The sequence below is a fragment of the Armigeres subalbatus genome, chromosome 3 (assembly GCF_024139115.2).
Source record: "Armigeres subalbatus isolate Guangzhou_Male chromosome 3, GZ_Asu_2, whole genome shotgun sequence".
NCBI classification, from domain to species: domain Eukaryota; kingdom Metazoa; phylum Arthropoda; class Insecta; order Diptera; family Culicidae; genus Armigeres; species Armigeres subalbatus.
In genome coordinates, this window is record NC_085141.1 from 204925160 (window position 1) to 204938263 (window position 13104).

The window sequence follows — 13104 nt, forward strand, 5'->3', positions numbered from 1 at the left end:
ACTTCTCACTTTTCACAATTTACTTTTCACTACTTAGTTTTCTTTTCTCGCCTCTCACTTCATACTTCTCACTTGGAATTTGTCACTTCTCACTTCTTACTTTTCGCTTCTTCTTCCTCTTACTTCTCACTTCTCATTTTTCACTTTTTACTTCTCACTTCTCAAATTTCTTATTTCTAACTTCTCACTTTTCATATTTCAATTCTTATTTCTCACTTTTCACTCTTCACTATTCACTTCCTATTTCCTATTATGAGGAGTGCGGAATGTCTAATTCTTCGCTTCTCGCTGCACACTTCATGTAATTCCAACTACTTATTACTCACAATATAACGGTATTTGACCAAATGGCCCGACATAGTAGGGGAAGGTGGTCGGTTATCGGCACCCTTTTGTGTTTGGTCCACAACTTTCGTCCAATTGCACAATGTGGCGATATTTGCATACCAATGGAAGCCAATAGGCATAAGCTAATAACTGGTGGAGAGATTTGTTTTATTAACAATTTTGTTAAGCGTTGATTTTATGACATTCCGTAAAAGGTGGTCTGTTGTCGGCACCCTAAAGAAAAACACATAAAACGAAAAACTATGAAGTGGGAGCGTTATGGCTGGAAAGATCAAGATTTATTGTGTCAATAGCAATGAAATTTATTACATTTTAAGTACATTTTATCAAGAATTTAAAAATTGTTGTTTGGCTAACAACTTGGCTTATAGACTGAAATTAGGCAATAAACTAATGATTTCCTTTGATAATCACCGGGGTGCCGACAACCGAAATAAGTAACCCTTTTGAAAGGTGAAAATAATAGTCAAATTGCTACTGTGGCATTCAACTATGAATCACAAAATAGAGTAAATTTGCTTTGTAAATACGTAATTTTTACTTATGTTTATATCAGTTAGCAAATGACAAAAAAAACTTTGGAGTGGGTTTTCACTTGACAAAAAAGATCGTTCCGAATCTTCCCCGAATTCCCCGAAATGATTTGAAAAATGTATTGGAGGTAACCACTTTCCCTTCGATGGGACTCGAACCCTCGACCCTCAGTACGCTAGACTGGTGCTTTAACCAACTAGGCTACGAAGGACCTCCGTCGGCCTTCGCAACCTAGCGGCTAACTGAATGAGCTCGAGATTCCCAAATTGGACGCATAGTCGAATCACTCGCAATCCATTTCTCAAGCCAACACTTCCACATGTGTGTAGTACACGTTCACATTAGACGAGCGTGAGTATTTAGAATGTCTGACGGCTATACACATTCTACATCAGCAACTGTACTGATTAAGTGAGGTTGTGTAAGCTATTTGCCAGACGGCATTGCGTATACTCTAAAAAATCATCACGTCATATTCACGTGAAAAATCACGTAACTCGTTTGTCTCGAACAAACGACGATTGTTACGTGACGTTAGTAATGCTCACCTGAAATTCACGTAACTTTTACTAAAAATCTTGGTGAATATGACTGTATACCCACGTGAACAATTTAAGTGAGATTGTGTTAGTGTGATTGCAGCTTCAGCATTTGCGGAAAACCTGCATTGTAAATAAGAATTAATGATACATAACCTAAACATAATGAGGCTTCGCGGAGGTAAGTGACATTTTCCGTACCTGCATTTTTCCCCCTTAGAAAAAAAATCAGCGGAAGTTGGATAAAATGTATTAGAATATATTGAAAAATGATGTGAAAGAAAACGAAGCTGCTTGGAAGTCTAGAGCTACAGTTTTCCGGTCGCATTAGTATAAAATGTGTAGTACTTTTGTACTTTGTTGTAGTACTTTGTTGTACTTTTTGGTTAAATAACAGCGGCAATATTATTATTTTCGAGCAAGAAACTGGTTTTAAAATTCTCAGCGATTCTCATTGACATCATTTCTCAACAAATCCGATAAATTCCATTCAACATTTGCCGATAGCTTTGTTTTTTCTTCAACAGTGTTTCTGCAATAACTCCAAAGCGCAATTACCAAATGACGGCATTTCAATGTATCAATGCATCAACAACGCGAAAAAGATTCCCTTTTATAGGAAGACCCTGTTCATGTTTGCATTCATTCCAAAATCACTATATTACAATACATTTCAAAACATGTAGTGGTTACCTGCTGTCTTGTAGCTTTCACTAAAATTTCACGTAAACAGTACGACCAAATCACGTCAGGTTCACCTGATCAAACACGTAACTACTTTCTAGCTTCACGTCATTAGTACTGGACGATCCAGTCAGAGTCACTGGATAAATCACGTAACTCAAGGGAACTAAAATTTGTTCAGGTTACTTGTCATTCAGGTCACTCTTACGTGAAATGTATGGTGGATGAGAACCACATTTGTTTTCAGGTAAATATGACGAGAAGATTTTTCAGAGTGTAGGCAAGAGCACGCAACTCAGGTTCAGTTCAATCAAAGTTAATTGCCTATTTCCGGGGATTAAACCACCCGACTTGGACATTAATTTACAATGTTGTGAAAACTCATATGGGAATATGTTCATTATGTGGAAGATATTGATTTGAAAAATGTATTGGAGGTTACCACTTTCCCTTCGATGGGACTCGAACCCACGACCCTCAGTACGCTAGACTGGTGCTTAAACCAACTAAGCTACGAAGGACCTCCATAGGTTTATATCCTTTTGGTCGCTTTCACTGTTAAAATAACTAAATCTGCAGAAGGAAAAAAATGTCCGTAAAATCTAATTGAAACCTTTTTCTGCTATCCATAAGAGCATTTTGAAAATTGGTTTTAATGTTGATTTTTGATAACGAAATAGGTAATTAATAAAATTTCAATTTGATGTCGATATCAAAACATATTTTCTATTTGCCCTCACTATGATGTCAGACTTTGAACTGGAAGATATTGCTGTAAATAATGCTGTCTAATGAGCAGCTTGAGTAGCTCGAAATAATTCCCATCCCTCTCATGTTCATTTGTTGACAGAAAAGAACGAGCATGACGGGAGTAGCTTCGAGCTGCTCATTGGACAGCACTAATTATGCAATCTGAGGCGTGTTCCTAATGACACGTGACATTTTGGAGAAATTCCTCTCTATTGCCTTAGATGTATTTAGAGGAATGCACAGTGGTTTATTTCGTCATTTTCATGATCAAAATACAAAAACTCGAAAAGTGTTGATTTTGGATATAGGGTTTGTTCACAGAAGTTTCAAGATATTTAGGAGCGCATCTTTCGATAAAAACAGTTTGATGATTAATCCCCCTAAAAGTTAGTTGAGAAAATTATTTTTCCACCAGAATGAGATAGACACGTAGTGTCTTCCGCAAAGTTGTAGCAAATGTTAATACGAGCAACTTTGCTGAACATCCCGAGTTTCTATCTCTTATATATAACAAACTTAAGACGTTTTATGTGAAAACCCATAAAAATCCAATTTTTCATTCTAACTCTTGCCCATGATTTTTCCCATTTCCCGTCTCTTTTACACAGTTGTTAAACAAGGAAAATTACATGTTTTTGCTGAACATTGTAACATTCCATCTCACATACAACAAAAGTTATCTTTAAATTATACAAATTCTTAGAGGTATTTCCACTTGTGATTACTCCCTTAATAGCAAAAAGTCGCAAATTTCTTCACGATATGCTGAAAATCGCTTATTTTATTCTTCTACTGACATTGAAAACTTTTGTCGACAAGAGTCTTCTCGAATGCTGTGATAAAAACTTGTAAACCATTGAAAAATCATAATATTTGAATAACTTTTGTTTTATAAGAGATAGAAAGTTACAATGTTCAGCAAAAACATGTTATTTTGCTGGTTTGACAACTTTGTAGAAGAGACGGAAAATGTAAAAAATCATTAGAGTTAGTTTAAGTTAAGAGAATGATTTTAAGAGGATTTCCACATAAACCATGTTAAGTTTGTTATATCAAAAATATAGAAACTCATATATATATATATATATATATATATATATATATTATTATATTTATATAAGAATTAATAAAAAATATTTCTTTCTTTCTTCAAATTTCTGTAAGTATTCGTGTGATGTCGAAAATACAATAAATGTACACAGCACACATGTCGAAGCGTTTCAATTTGATTAAAACAGCAGAAACATCTGCTGCAGGTAAATTTTAGGACAAACGAGGAACTGACGCATTGATTGCTGAGATTGTTGAATCCCGTTGTATCAAAAGCCCGAAATTGTCCAAGAAGTCGAAGGAAGTTGCTTACAGAAGATACTAAACTATATTGGTGAAAGTGTGAAAGCGATGACAAAGAGAACAACGAATACAACTTCAGTTGAATTTGGAAACAACTTTTCCTTTGGTATTACATATTTATAAAAAAAAACTTTGCATTTCACGTTATAACAAATGCTATTAAAAACCGAGTTTCTATATTTTTGACATAACAAACTTAACATGGTTTATGTGGAAATCCTCTTAAAATCATTCTCTTAACTTAAACTAACTCTAATGATTTTTTACATTTTCCATCTCTTCTACAAAGTTGTCAAACCAGCAAAATAACATGTTTTTGCTGAACATTGTAACTTTCTATCTCCTATAAAACAAAAGTTATTCAAATATTATGATTTTTCAAAGGTTTACAAGTTTTTATCACAGCATTCGAGAAGACTCTTGTCGACAAAAGTTTTCAATGTCAGTAGAAGAATAAAATAAGCGATTTTCAGCATATCGTGAAGAAATTTGCGACTTTTTGCTATTAAGGGAGTAATCACAAGTGGAAATACCTCTAAGAATTTGTATAATTTAAAGATAACTTTTGTTGTATGTGAGATGGAATGTTACAATGTTCAGCAAAAACATGTAATTTTCCTTGTTTAACAACTTTGTAGAAGAGACGGGAAATGGGAAAAATCATGGGCAAGAGTTAGAATGAAAAATTAGATTTTTATGGGGTTTTTACATAAAACGTCTTAAGTTTGTTATATATAAGAGATAGAAACTCGGGATGTTCAGCAAAGTTGCTCGTATTAACATTTGCTACAACTTTGCGGAAGACACTACGTGTCTATCTCATTCTGGTGGAAAAATAATTTTCTCAACTAACTTTTAGGGGGATTAATCATCAAACTGTTTTTATCGAAAGATGCGCTCCTAAATATCTTGAAACTTCTGTGAACAAACCCTATATCCAAAATCAACACTTTTCGAGTTTTTGTATTTCGATCGTGAAAATGACGAAATAAAACACTGTGGAATGTTCTTTTGAAAAAATATAGAACTATTCATTCATCATAACGTTATGAGGTTATCAAAACATATGTGAATTTAGTTTCTAAGAAAAGTTCTGGACAGATTATTCAAATGGCATGCAAATGATATTTTACAACATTCACTATGGGGGATCCCCATACAAGCGAGCGGTCAAAAATAAAATTGGACTTTTAAAGTGATTTTCCACTTAGTTTTAGCTGTGTATGGTCGAAATAGTATGAATATATAATTTCTAACACCCCCCCCCCCTCTTTAGGGATCGTCTATGAATTACGTAATATTTTTTTTCATAAATTCGATTAACGTGACAAAGCAATCCAATTTGGGAAGTTTAATTTTATATGTTTTCTTAAGGAGAAGGAAGGGGGTTGTATGAAAACTAAATACAGCAATTTATGGACATCATGGACCCCTCCCCCATCCTCATTTGTGAACTGTCGTCCATATATTTTTGTATATTTTTTGCGGAAAGTTATCATTTTTTGTGGGAAGAAAGTAACAAAACGCCTCCTCCTACCCATAAATCTAATAACTTTTCTTAATAGGTCATTGCTCTAAATCTGAAGTTGACTGCGAGAGAACCGAATTAATGTTAAATGACATTAATTTCATGACATTCCGTGACATTTTTTTGTTCTCACCCTCATGCCTCACAATTTGTATTTAGAATAATCTGTTTGACACTAGGAGTACTGGGATCTGAAGGAACCTAAAGCATTAAATGTTAATCAAAAAATCAGAATTGGAAATAACTTTTGAAAAAGGGTATTAGCAAATTAGAAATCGCAATCCCATGACATTTTTACGTGTACAAGTTATTCAAAAAAATGAGAATAATACATTCTCAAAAATGTGAACATTTATTGTGGAATGTAAGAATGCTCCATTGTTCCGAAAAGCAAATTTCTTTCAATTTGAATAACAACACTATTTAAATTATTTTTGATTTGTTTTCATGATTTCTACAAGTTATATACAGCATCATTCTTTTTCTGTGTCAAGGTTTAAGTCTCTAATGATATTTTCTTCAATTCCATCAACGATGGAAGATGACATGAATTCATCTCAAGTATCAGAGGATAAAGAACTTTTGAAAATCTTAAAATATTACAAAATTACGCATGGCAATAGAATATAAATATCTAAGTGAATTTTTTTCCAACGTCTCCTCGTCATCCAAATCGAACTTAAAATAGATCTGATTCATGTAAGGTATCAGTATCAGTATCAGTATACTGATAGTCTTCCTCCCTCTTCATACGGGAGCTTGGCAGAAGGAAAGTCGTGTGATTTATCCCATCACAAAAATTGCCCTCCGCTCGCTTTCGAAACACATTTCTATAAAACATTCTTCATGCCTGCCGTATCCTAACGGAACTATCAAATATATACTTTCGTCTCTAATTCTATCATAAACATGCACGTCCAAGTTTGGAAAATGATATTAGCATTTCCATATCATAATAAAGTCAAAGTTATTACCAATAAATGTATTTTGACCATACCCTTTGAGCCCATAGTTCAGTCTGGCCCATTTTAAATAGTAAAGGATGGGACTAGATTTCCCATCGAATGAAACTTGTTGCGAGAAAATCGGACACAAATAAGTGTCTAAATGGCGATTGCGTTTTTTTGCGCACATACCTACAGACGCGCATGCACACACATACAGACATCACCTCAATTCTTCGAGCTGAGTTAGTTGATATATACCATTAGGGATCTCCGGGCCTTCTATCAAACATTCGTTTTTGGAATTAGCATTAACCTTGGAGTACGAGAGAGGCAAAACACGGAAAAAAATCATATGAAAAAAAATTCATAGTGACTTAACTCTGTTACAAATATTGGCAAGAAATTCCTTCGGGACATTTTAGTTGAAGCTTCGTCCTTGATTTGTATCATAAAAGGAACCCGGGATTTCTGAGGAAAAAAGTTCTTCACTATCAAAGTTGAAAATAGCCTCGTTTTTGGAAAAAATATTGTATCCGTATTTTTTCAATTTTTTTTTCACAGTGTAACCATTAGTTTTTGCTCACCATTTTAAAGCTTATACAATTACCTTTGTAATGATGTATTAACATTAAAGAAAAATAATTAAAAAAATATTTCAATAAATAGTTGAAAATAAAATATTTTTTCAGAAAATTTGCTAACTTTTTTACCTTTTTCTGACTTTGACACCTTATATCTTTGGAACTAGTGCACCTAGAGACTTCAAATTCAGAATTCCTCTTAATTAGAGTATTGACAATGGAGAGAAAATATTTTAAAATAATTCGGAAGACATGACATTTTCGATTAATGACCGCCCGAAATCCTATAGTGGCATTGGTTCCGAGTCAGTTGCCACAACTTATACAGGTTTTGCCCAAGAAAGATGGATATATTTTCTTGATAAGAAAATTATGTTGAGCTTTTAGTGGAATGTCTTTACTTGTCATAAGACAAGTTCGTACAATTCCATTTAATTCCACCACTTGAGTGGTATAAAATAAATAAAATAAATGATTTTTAAGCAAGTTCACATGCTATTACGCCAAGATCCATTAATTATGGAGCATTTACAAACGTAAAAAGTCCATTTTCAATAGCTTCTTCTTATGTCAGACTACTGGATGAATTTGTAGTCAAATAGACTAATTGCTAGAAACATTATCATGCTTCGGGCGGCGAGTTCGGCCAGTCCAGTCGTAGGAATCTTTCAAATTGGAAATTTTCTTGACTCCCCTGGGCATAAGGGAATAAGTTTTGTAGGGGCGCAAAATGTTTTAGAATACTTATCATAACCCTGTATACCTATTTGAAATTTTCCCCAGAATATATTTAAAAAGCATTTCTCAGGTACTTTTTCAACAGGAAGTATGTGATTTTGTAAACAAAGATTCATATGTCGATTTGTCGAACCTGACGGCACTCCCACGCAAACCAACGCCGAAGCCTCTCCCTACCTGTATGTGGGATAGTATGCGCTAGAGTGCGATAAATCAACGTTTGGATCTCCCTCCCTGTATGTGGGATGGTTTGCGCAAGATTGGATAAATCAACGTTTGAATCTTTGTTTACGAAATCGCATACGTCCTTTTGAAAAGGTACCCGAGATTTGATGCTTTTGAAGTGATAATCGAATACTCAGAACTGAGGCAAAATAGAGCTACTGTATGTACAGTAGGTACGCCTATATGGTTCGCATTATGCTTCTTCCCTGTCAACTCATTGTTATGCCTATGGCGTTTTCAAGTTCATATTGAGCATAGAAATACATACCGCATAGGAGAACAAAATGAAGAAAAATATTTCTGAACTGTGTTCAACTTTATCCTTTGAAAGCAGTTGCTGCAAATATTCAACACTTGTACGTCTAATGAGATCATTTTTATCTGTTCCTTTGAATTCTTCGATAGTGTTCTTGTTCAATAAAATGCCATAACAATTGATGTTAGCTGCCGAAATCGTCTGCTGACTGAAAAAGCGACAACGCAATTAATTTTACAAATATAGGGCAGATATTATAGATATTACCTGTTGAATGATGAACAATCAACTTCCACCAACAATTTTGACTGATCTGTGTCACTTATGAAAGCGTAGATATGTTTAGCCGAATCTTTCAACTTATCGATGTTTAATTTGATATCCGCCAGTTTGTACCAAAAATCATGATGAACGAATGATTTCGGGGGCATAAACCTTAATAGTTTTCGATCACTTGTTGTCATTTTCAAGTCAATTTAGGCGATTGTTTTATAAAAGTAAGCTGAACTGTTTATCACATATCCCTCGTAAAAACAAAACGAGACACATAAAAACCTTTCAGTGAAATGACAGAAAACGCACTGAATTCTCCTCCTTCATATGATTATCGTTATGCGAGGTTTCACAGAGATAATAGCAATGCCAAGAGAGAACCTCATACATATGTACGTGAGAGAATTGTTCGTTTCACCGACAATACAAGCAATCAGCTGTTCTAGTAATTTATTCGCCCCTGGATTTATACACTCTCTTCGCTTAAGCATTAACCCATTAACGCTCAAATTAACTCACTTTGATTATTCTTATTTTAGTATTTTAGAGATTGATTTCTTCATGATCATCAATATACATACTAAAATAATATCCTAATAGGGGCGGTACCTTCATCAGTGCAGCCACCTGGAAAAATCTCGAGAAAAAGTAGAATCACGGATATTAGACATGGGATGAAATGAGAATTAAAATGCCTCTAGAACGTTATCATTTTTTTAGTCGAAGAATTTGCAGTTTGTGAGGTTCACAATGTTCACACAGAAAAAAAAGTATTTTAAAAACAATAATATCTAGCATAAATTCAACAAGAATTCCGCATTGTTTTGGCGGTAATAAGATTTATTATTGTTTCAGCAATCCAATATTGTTATTTTTATAGCAGCTTTAGAAGCTTGTACCTAGAGCTTTTATGAAAGTTTAGTATGTTTAAAATAATATTGTTGTTCTCTGTTTATCTCAATAGTGGTTGACACTGCACGAGAAAAAAAATTCAGACACGTGGACCGTGGTGAATTTCTACAAAAAATATCAAAAAAAAACATATTAATCCACCTAGCAGCCTTTCTCGTGCATCATAAAATGTATCGAGAAAATCACATAAAAGTCAAAAAAAGCTCATTAGGGGAATAGATCACATTTTTTCAATCATTTTACATGGTTTTGCATTAATTAAAATGCATGCCACCACTTCTGAAAAAAAAATCGGTTTTGATTTTTTTTTTCCAGGGACGGACCTTTAGAAAAAAAAAACAATTATTTTTCAATAATTCCGAAATGCAATGTCCGATCGGGTCAATTTTCAATAGCAAACAATGGGACCGCATTCCTCGTCGAATGCAACTTCATTTCATTTATTTAGTCTACATCTAAACAGATAACACTGAATCAACAATTTGACGTCACAATACACGGTTCGAGGCCGCATCTCTCCATCCTCGGATACGCCCCACGCTCGCCAAGTCGTTCTGCACCTGGTCTGCCCATCTCGCTCGCTGCGCTCCACGTCGTCTCGTACCTGCCGGATCGGAAGCGAACACCATCTTTGCAGGGTTGCTGTCCGGCATTCTTGCAACATGCCCTGCTCGAATGCAACTTATTGCGAGTAAATCGGGTAATGCTAAGTTCCAAAAATTGTGTCTACAAAATTTGTACACATACATACATACACACACACATACATGCGCACATGCAGACATCACCTCGATTCGTCGAACTGAGTCGATCGGTATATAATACAGTAGCCGTTCGATAACTGCAAAATGTTTACTTTTCAGTTAACGAATGCCGTTCGATAACTGCAACGCATTCTAGACGTCAAACGGTTGTCAATCGACGTCAGATGCAATAAAAGTGCATCAAAATGTGCAGCGCAATGCAGCTGTCATTGAATTTGACATCAGTTTGAAGTTTAGCGGTCCGATAACTGCAAAACTGTTGCAACTATCGAATTGCAGTTAAAAAGCATTGCAGTTAAATGACTTGCAGTTATCGAACGTCTACTGTACTATGGATTAGCCACCCTATAACCAGAGACCGGCGGAGTGAAAAACTGTCGAAATGGCAACGTATGAAAATGCATGAAATCGTGAAAATAATACTGGCATCACTTGAACTTTTTGCTTGCTTCTTATGGATGCAAAAAGTAAACAAGTCGAATTGGAACCGCTTTTGACGGTTCGATTAGAATGAAGATGGCGTCTATGGATCTCCGGGCCTTCTATTAAAAGTTGTTTTTTGGAGTAGTCCTATACTGCCGTCATACGCATATTTGTCCCATGTTTGCTGGGATTTCCTATGTACATGGGACAATTATGCGTAGAACGGCAGTATAGCCTTTCGGTACAACTTTGTTGTACGAGAAAGGCAAAAAACATTTTATGATACCGCCATCGGGGGTGAGAATGGGTCATCGCTCTCACTGGCAACCTGGAGGTCGTAGAGCCAAATCGTTCAAAAAGGTCTCTTATATTTTAGTCTTCTTGCCCTCAGATACATTCAATCTATTCTATAAGCAATCTAAGTGTTTGAAACACTGACCCATTCTCACCCCCATTTGACCCATTGTCACCCCCGACGACGATATTTAAATGACTCTAGAGGACACATTATTGCATAATACCAACCTTATTACCATGTATGATACTCATTATGGTCAACAGAAAATTCAAAATATATTTACCGATTGAAAAAGTCTTTAAAATGTGGCGAAAATAAGCAATATATGACAATAAGTGCGAAAAAAAACACCGAGGTTCCGACTCTAAACTATTTTTTAGAATTTTGGGTTGTTCTACAGGAGTGCTCCAGATACGATTATCTTTCATTTAAGGCTTGAGCACCATGACTTTTCGAACATAGTGTTTTTTGACACCCTATTCAACATGCACTTATATTCAAGAGATTAAGGATACGGGTAATGCTACAATAGATGTAACAGCAGGTCGCAGTGGCACACCCGAACAGGGAAACCGAATCAAGCATAGCTGAACTGAAGATCGATTTGTCAGAGCTCTAGAGTATTGTGGAGAACTTAGAAGTTCTGATTTGGAAATGATACACATGAGCTCTATTAACTTATAAACCTGTATAACCGTGATGCGTTACTATGATGCTGTATCAGACCAAGTCGACCAAACGAACTGAACTCCAAAAAAATGAAGATCTCGTAGCATCTGATTAGGACATATTTCGACCGCATTGCGTAGGCAAGATCACGCCACTCAGGTTCAGATCAATCAAAGTTAATTACCTATATCCCGGGGATTGGACTTGGACATTATTTTACAATGTTCTGAAATCTCATATGTGAATATGTACAATGTCTACGCAATGCGATCGGGTATGAGCTTGACGACCGAACTAGCATACAGCTCACACAACCTCACTTGATCAGTACAGTTGCTGATGAAGAATGTGTGTGGCTGCCAGACATTCTAAATACTCAAGCTCCTCTAACGTGAACGTATACTATACACATGTGGAAGTGTTGGCTTGACAAATGGATTGCGTGATTTGTGATTTGACTATGCGTCCACTTTGGGAATTTCGAGCTTATTGAGTAGCCGCTAGGTTGTGAAGGCCGGCGGAGGTCCTTCGTAGCTTAGCTGGTTAAAGCACCAGTCTAGCGTACTGAGGATCGTGGGTTCGAGTTCCATCGAAGGGAAAGTGGTTACTTCCAATACATTTTTCAAATCATTATCTTCCACATGATGTACATATTCACATATGAGTTTTCAGAACATTGTAAATATATGACATGATGGGTTGCTATGGATTCTGTTTCAGGCGTAGTTGACCTGGTAGACCAATTTCCCTAAACTCCAGAGCAATTGGGAAAACCTAGAACATCGGATTCAGGCATATTTGATCCATATATCATACGCATGGGCTCTATGAACCTCTACTGATCACTGTGTAATCACCACCGTCATCCAGTGGATAAAATAACTAAGAACTTATCCAAGTACACACTATATTAAAATAGTCAAGATCCTTAGATACATCCCGATTCGTTGACATGGCATATGAAGGCTCATTAGCATCACCAGGTAAAGATATTCAGGGTAAGATCCATTATAGTCACGACAACTTGAATAATTTTGCCGAAAACACCAAAAAACTATTAGTAAGGATTAGAATACGTAGCTCGATATCTTGTGTACATGATAAAAGAATAAACACTGGCGGCCTCTAGCGGAGAAATGACGAATTTTTCTATTTCGTTTCGTTTGGTATAGGCTAAATCCCTCAAAATGAGTTTGCCGAATAAATCACATCACGTGAATCACTAGCATAATAATCACATAGCATTGTTTCTTATGTGCATTATATTTATAACTTGAAGATT

The 13104-nt window shown here is 35.6% G+C and overlaps 1 protein-coding gene across 1 annotated transcript in view; it reads right to left on the minus strand.

Annotated features, from left to right (window-relative positions):
• LOC134227191 (ubiquitin-like modifier-activating enzyme ATG7) overlaps nucleotides 1-9083 on the minus strand; it is a 32207-nt gene extending 23124 nt beyond the window's left edge. Inside the window, exons 1-2 of the mRNA XM_062708516.1 lie at nucleotides 8751-9083; nucleotides 8496-8691 (exon numbers count right to left, since the gene is read on the minus strand). Of these exons, the coding sequence (XP_062564500.1) occupies nucleotides 8496-8691; nucleotides 8751-8947 (393 nt within the window). The 5' untranslated portion in view covers nucleotides 8948-9083. The remainder of the gene's footprint in view (nucleotides 1-8495; nucleotides 8692-8750) is intronic.
• Between the last annotated feature and the right edge of the window lie 4021 nt (nucleotides 9084-13104).